This window comes from Parasteatoda tepidariorum, chromosome 7, assembly GCF_982258835.1.
Source record: "Parasteatoda tepidariorum strain Cologne lab strain chromosome 7, Ptep-v5.0, whole genome shotgun sequence".
Taxonomy (NCBI): Eukaryota; Metazoa; Arthropoda; class Arachnida; order Araneae; family Theridiidae; genus Parasteatoda; species Parasteatoda tepidariorum.
The window spans coordinates 86738160-86746048 of NC_141761.1; the positions used below are offsets into that span (position 1 = coordinate 86738160).

The 7889-nt window shown below is 29.3% G+C and overlaps 1 protein-coding gene across 1 annotated transcript in view; it reads left to right on the forward strand.

Moving 5' to 3' along the window:
* LOC147807291 (zinc finger X-chromosomal protein-like) overlaps window positions 1-7341 on the forward strand; it is a 14505-nt gene extending 7164 nt beyond the window's left edge. The window contains exon 5 of the mRNA XM_087168869.1: window positions 7214-7341. Within this exon, the coding sequence (XP_087024995.1) occupies window positions 7214-7341 (128 nt within the window). The remainder of the gene's footprint in view (window positions 1-7213) is intronic.
* Window positions 7342-7889: the final 548 nt, after the last annotated feature.

A 7889-nucleotide genomic window follows, 5' to 3' on the forward strand; every position in this document is an offset into this window, starting at 1 on the left:
TCTGCTTAAAACTGTATTAAACATAGTTCTTAATGTAAGTGGCGTGAAATTTTTAAAAAAATATTTTTGTCTATCTAAAAGTATTATGGGAGGAGGAAACATCATAATAGATTCTCATGCATCTGTGGAAATTAAAAGGCTCAAGACATGGAACCTGTGTTCTATGATTCAAGTGTTGTGATTGGAAAATAATTAAGCTTAATATTTTTTAAACTATTTAGCCCCTTTAGATATTTTGCAAATTGTGACATGAATTATTGCGAGTTAAACATTTCAATCTGTTTTGCTCATTTAATTTCGTTAATATTTTTCTTTATTTTAACTATTGAGCACTTTTTTTTCTTCTTTGCAAAAAAAATTATAATTTTTTTAAAGTTTTTGAGTTATTAAAACTAAAGATCATCTGGTATTTAAAAGAAAGAAAAAGCCTTTCTTGTTTTTTTTATCATTATTATTACTAGATTGACCTTTAGTCTTAACCTCTTAAAACTAAGAAAAAAACTTTTTTTTTTGCTAAAATAAACCTTTAAAGCTTTAGCTGCCGCTTCTTCCAAAATTTCTTGACTTTTTCTGTATTAAAACACTGCCTTTGCCCCATGTTATTCAATTTGAAAGCAGTACATAGAGGGGAAATTTTTGTACAATTTAACCCTGAGACTCAACGCTTAGAGGGTTAAATTATTCTGCAATGCTATATTTTTATATAACTGGTTTTATTTGAAAGAATAGAATTATTTTATTTCTTTATTTTTGTTTCTCCAGATTTTTCTAAAACTAGTTTATCTGAAAGTATACTGGTCAAACATGTTAAAAAAAGATGACACGGCACATGCAATCAAACCAAAAGCACGTGTAATCAAACTAAAATTAGTCCAAATTTTATCCAAAATAAGTATTAGTAGTACTTTATTTGCACTGCAGATGCAGAGCTTTAAATGGGCTAATGGAGACTGATGGGGGAGCATCATTGCAGATAATCAGCTGACATGCCATCATAATTTTGATCTTCTGCAGAGGTGAGTGCTCCGCCCGCTTTGATAACCGGCCCCCGAAATCCTGCACTTTTTGTTAAAACAAATTAACAAGTACTAATACGGAGCACCCTCGATCCCTTCGTCGGCTAATCTAAGTGGTCAACCATACTCTCAATAACCTCTGTAGGTGATTTAATCTAACAGAGTAGTCGCCAGGTATTCCGATTAAACAACAGTAAATTTTTACGTGCTGTTTATTGACGTGTATGGATTATGAATCAAACTTGAAAAAAAGTAAGAACTTTGACTGAGAATGGAGACTGGGTCATGGCCGAAGAATGGTGTATTAAATGGTGACAGATGCAGGTAAAATCTGTGAAGGTCTCAAAGTTCCCATAACAAATCAGTGCCTTAGGGAGTACTGAATTGGAGATTTACCATTCTTTGGTTCAGGTAAAAATTGCTATCTGTGAATGAAGAATGAATGGGTCCGCCCTGTTAAACGGGATGTGTCGTGTGTGTGTCAACAACAATAATTTGAATAGTTAATCATCAGGAAAACTTAAAAAGTCAACCAAAATGAAGGTTTTAGGTACTCCACTAATTTCTGTAACTATGCTTGACCACTACTAACTCCATTTAGTATTTATAATTAGTTAAATAAAGTAATAGTTGAAAGAGTTTAGAATTACAAAGCACTATGGGACAGCAACTGTAAAACTAATTATGTTTGATGTGCATTGAAAGATGTTTTAATTACTGACTATAATAGTTTGACGAAATAAATCATACCTTTTGAATTTTTTTATACCCTTATGTTCTTTTAATTTAATTATTTTAATTAGCTTCATGGGGTTTTGAAAATTATTTTATTATTTGAGAATTGCAACTGGCTAGCATCTTAATTTTTTTTAAATCATGCATAGTTTAAAAATGCTGTATTTTCTGTGCATTGTGTTTTGGGGGTAATAAAAATAAGTTTATTAAAATTACTGCATATCTTAAAAATGCTTTATTTTATGCATGAGAAGTTTTTTAGTTCGATTTTAAACCCAAGGCCGGATTAAGCACCTGCGTATGGCACTACGAAGCACCAATGAAAAAAAATCTTTCTACTAGAAATATTTTTCTACACATTTTAATTAGATTTTTAAGTTCATGCATGGTTTTAACTAATTTGATATTTTGTTATAATTATTTCAATCACACGGACACGAAATAGAAAGTTGTGTATTGACAGTATCCGATCTCATAAATGATCAATGTTTTTTCCTAACAGACCACCTAAATAGTCAGTGAATAGCTGAGACCTCAAATACAAAACTACAGTTGGGAAGAAGCTTTGCGCAAACAAGTGTAACAAATTGATTTTCTTCACTGACATGCAAAGTCAAAGCATCTTTTTTATCTCTGAAACATTTTGGGGACCGTTAAATCAGTGAATATTCTTTCTTTCAGTGAATATTACTGTTTCTCTATATACGGAAGATAAGGTTGAGACTTTTAAATTTTCCTCCTTTGTGGGAACTTCTGTGACAAAAAAGTGGGAGGGCAAATAAAAGAGAGGTTCTTTGACTGACATATTCTTTAAAACCAATTAGGTACATGATTAGGAGCTACCTCAATTTTCTATTTTTCAGTATAGACTTGTTAATTGAACATTTAAAACTTAAACAGATTTTAGAGTGCAACTTGATATTCACTAAATGTGTGTTTTGTTTTATTCCATGTTTGAGGAGACTTAGCTTCAAGAGCGCTGGCAGATTAATATAAAAGGGGGTTGGAACCCTCTTACAAACTACCCCCCTCCCCAAATTTTTTTTTTTAAATATTCTGTTATTACATTTTGTTTTGTTATTACATGTGCTTTCATCTGTTAATTTTTTTCAAGATATTTTTAAAAAAAAGTACGAATTTCTTGTACTTGCGAATTTTGTATTGAATGCGCTGGCATAGCTACTGACTTTGAAACACAAATAACTACAAACAGTAGTTTTGTATACTAACGCTTAACATTGGTATTTATTGTGTTGATGAAGTTTTACAGTTGTGAGAAATCAGTTTGTGTTATGCACCTTTGTTAAACTAAATAACTAATAGAAAATATAATATTACTTATATTTTATTAAATCCTCGGGCTGGGCAAGGTTGACTCAGCCTTTCATCCCTTCAGTGGGTCGATAAATGAGTACCAAACGTGCTTGGGAACTAAACACTGGAGGTTTCGCGTTCGGCTGACCACCAAACTGGAACATCTGCTCCTGCACCCCAGAGCCCAAGGTCAAGAAAACTGAGATGGGCACAGTAGGCCTTGGCCCTCTATGGGCTGTCACGCCACTGAGTTTAGTTTTATATTTTATTAAATGAAATTTAAAAATATAGCTTAGATATCTGCCAAGTTTGTACAATAAAAAACTTTAACAAAATTGTTTTTCTGTATCTCTTTAATTGTTTTTAAAAAAAACAGGGGGTGCAAGTGCACCCCGCTGCTGGCGCCCTTGCTTAGCTTAATTTTAAAAGTATCTTTTTTAAGATTTAATAATTCAACGAGGCTATAAAAAGAATCCCTCAGAGATTCTTTGAAGATTCACGACTGACTTAAAAAATAACAATTTAGTTTTATTAATTTAGTTTTAGCTTATTGAAAATGTAACAAGATAATGGGATTTTTTATTTATCATGAGATAAGTCACTTTAATTGATTTTAAATGGAATATTTCAGATGAAATTATGTATACTTGTCAATGGAAAAATTTAATTAGATTCAAAATTAATGTGGAAAAAGTAGGCATATTTTATAATGTAATATGAGTTTAGTTTATTTTAGACCAAATGAATAATTCGTTGAGATGGCAAAATTTGATATTATGAGTGTTCACTTTTTATTTTGCTCAAAGTATAACTTTTAATCTAATCTAATGATCGAATTTTCACATACCGTAAACCGGGGCGAGTCTACCCATTTTAGTTTTATTTAATTTTCACTATTTTAAATTGCAAATAAAAAAATTTTTACCGACGAGGACTTAGTTCAGACTCTAAGGAAGATGGCACTGTAGTAGTTTGATCCGTTTTTATTTATTTGGTGTCTTTTTAACCGACCTGTTCAAACGTCTTTTGAGAGATTTGTATTGAAAATCAGCAAATTTTTAGTTGGTGCTCCGTAAGTATATTATTATTATTACTATTTTCTCTTTGGTTAAGTGATAAACTTATCTAAGACTAAGATTACATTAATTTTATATGAAAAAAAACAAAAAGAATGTAAGTTTTGCTGTTGTAAACAAAAAGCCAGAATTGCGGGGCGAGTCTACACATTCGTATTTAGTTTTAATAAAGCATAATAATATAATTTAGAACTTTGTTTATATTTAAATTAAGTCATTTTAAATGAATTTGAGTATATTATTTTAATTCTGCATTGATAAATTTATCATTAATAAGAAAATTTATAGGTTAAATGTAAATATAAAATATGTTTATTTTACCTATATTTTTTCAATTTTTTTATTACAAAATTAACTTTTTTTACTGAATGCAAGTTAAATAAATTATTATTCATTATTACAGATGGTTCGAAATTATATTCATACGAAATTTTTCATGATTCCCAATGTTTGAATTTCGATTTTGTTAATAATCTTTAATTATTATTATTTATTAGTTATTTAATTGTAAATTTATATTAATTTTAATTTATTTTTATCAACAATAATCAGAAAAAAATGTTATTTTATAATGTTAATGATTATAAAAACAAAACTGTGATCAAAATGTGATAATCGATCAAATACTCAATTTGTGATATTTTATGAATAAAAAAATGGAATATATAATAAAGTTATGAATTTTACTTCATAAATATCCTATATAGTAACTAAAATAACAATTTAATAGTAAAATTTGATTATTTACAATGTTAACATTCATTTTAGTAGAATGGGTAGACTCGCCCCATACGATAGATTTATCAGCAGTTCTATAAAAATATACAGTAACAGCATAACTGTTAATATTTTCTAAAATCGATTTCACAGCTTTAAAAAGGGATAAATAGCGATTCCGAAACACCTATTAAAAGCCTTTTTTCTTTAATATTTACAAAAGTTTGACCACTTGAAAGTTGACAAACTGAAAAAATGGGTAGACTCGCACCGGTTTCCGGTACTCAACCTTAATAATTCAAAGACGTAACCTTAAATATAAATCGTTCAAATTAATGCTGATGATGTTTATGTTTTAAGGTATGATATCAGACACAAAAAAGTACTTTCTCAGTAAAATATATATTTTTAAAAAAGTTTTTAGACAGTTTTGATATTCTCAACCTAGAAATAGGGGGGGTCGAAATCTGGAAAATATGGTCCCTATAATTTATACAGGAGAGCGATTAAAAGTTTGGACCCCCACATGTTAATTTCACTTTTTTGGTATTTCACCATTATTTCTGGAAATTGCTAAGCAAATCAAGAAGTTTCTGCACACAATTATGAAATTCCTTTATCCATATAATTTTATGCAAAATAATAATTATTATATAATAATTATTATAATGTATCTAATGACGGGAAATTGACTTATGACTAAACTTATCTAAGGCAAATGGAGGAAAAAATTACTTATTAACAAGTTCTTTTTAAAAAATTATTTAATAACAAAAAAAAATATGTACCAGGGAAAAAAATATGAAGAGAAGAAAAAAGAAGACAAAAATGAAAGACTTCTTTTAATACTGTGATACAAAGCTGAAACATGAAATTATTATGTGAGGTTTAAACATTTTGGTCAATTCAACTGACGATTCAATTTGGAAGCATAAGTTCAGATTGAAAATGTATTTGAATATTTATTAGAATCTAGGTAGAAATTTCTTTAAAAATTTAAATAACATATGTATATTTTTTATGTGATTATAAATTTTCAACCATTTAGTGTTTTAATATACTGAAATGAAACAAACATTTTTGTTAAACTTTTTAACCAATAAATTAGGTTTTAGTATGAATATGAATTGTTATCGGAGATATGGAGGTTAAAATTATACAATATGAATAAAATGATGATTAGATATGAAATCAATTATGGCTACAAACTAGGCTTATTTGATTTTGAAAAATATGGAATTACATTTATGCGAAACTTCCAAGTAAATATCAAATTCAATCTGTGCATATTTAAAAGCCAAGTTAAATTGGAAATTAAAATGAACTTTAGTTAGACAACTCCTTTTATTTGAAGTTTTTAAGACTAGATGAAGGAAATTTTCGTTATTATTAATTTTTCTCTAGTGTGGCTCAGTTGCTACTTAACTAATAACTGTTTTAGATGTGAGTGCTGAAACATTTATGTATGTTAAATTGATTATTGATTTGAAATTGAGAATTCGGTAATCTGTTAATAAACATTCTCAATAAAAAATTTATTAGGTTTATTTTCTGAATTATAACTTATTTTATTATTAGGCACGAGAGAAATGACATTTGTATTAAAAATATCGGCTGATAAGTATCTTTAGTATACTATCTAATAATTTTGAGTATTCATAATTAGGAGCATTTCATAGGAAAATTAGTATGCTATTTGCAATGGTGAATACAATATGTGATTTATAATACAGTTGAACTTGTTTAACTCGAAATTTCTAAAATTCTCTACATTTACTGTCTAAAATCAATGTTATTTTCCATGTTTATGTCGAATTTTTTTCTTCAAAACCTCCGTTTCTCGAATTTCTAATAATGGAGCACAAATGCCAAAACTTTCTTTATCAGTAGAACTCCTAGACAGATATGAATTCCGTGAATCCACAGGAAGTAGGGATGACCAGGTAGGAGATGCTTCTTGGAATTTCAATCACTATCCCTGCACTTCCTTAACTAGAAAGGAATACAATGATTCTGGCAGTGAGTGAGGGGTTAATGAGTAGTGACCATCAGGGGTTAGCTTTTCAACATAGATAAGAAAGCTATAGAAAACAGTTGGTATGCAAACTTGTAGATGCCATCGATGAAACAAGTTAGACGCTATCAGAATTACTGTTTTGCCTGGAGAAATGTGTCTCCAAAAACTATCCAAAAGGGTTTTAAAAATAGCTGTAAAGATGATGAAGAAGAGGATGAACGCATCAGAAAAGAAGAAAATTTTAACGCTGAAAATGCAGTGCCAGATTTGCCAGAATGGAATGCAATAAAATCTGGATTGGATTTAATGTTGACATTAATTTTGATGATTTTTACAAGTGGACAACTGCCTGGCAACATGCGGAACATTGGCAGATGCGGAAATCATAAATAATGTCAAAGAGGAAGAAGCTGAAGATCATATTGATGAATCAAAAGTGAATGCAAAAGAAGTAGAAAGGCTGTAGAATTCTTACAGGGTTCCCACACAATTTCAGAGAAAATATTCCCTGACTTTTCCAGCTAAATTTCAATGAAAATCCATACCTCATTTTATCTATACTACGAAATGTTTCATTAGAAAGTTCGGATTTTTTTATTTGCTATGCCAAGTATTAGATTTTTGTGTAAAATATATATCATTATATGAGGAAGGAAGCAATTCAGTATATCTAAAATGTAAAATTTTTACAATAAATAATTGTAATAGATGCTAGAATTATTTAACTCTAATCTCAATAACTGAGTATTGTTATTGACAATTTTAAGACTGGTTTTTTTCCGGGAATAATGAAGGAATTTTCCAGGTTTTTGTAAGAAAATTGCAACTTTCCCTGACAATTCCCTGATTTTTGGAGTTGAAATAAAATTCCCTGACGATTCCAGGTTTTCCCTGTTCTCCCTGACTTGTGGGAACACTGTTCTTATAAACTACTCTTGAATCCCAGGAAAATGCTGGCTATGAGGAATTTGCGATCTTTCTAACTTCAAAAGAATGATCGAAACAAATAAGGTT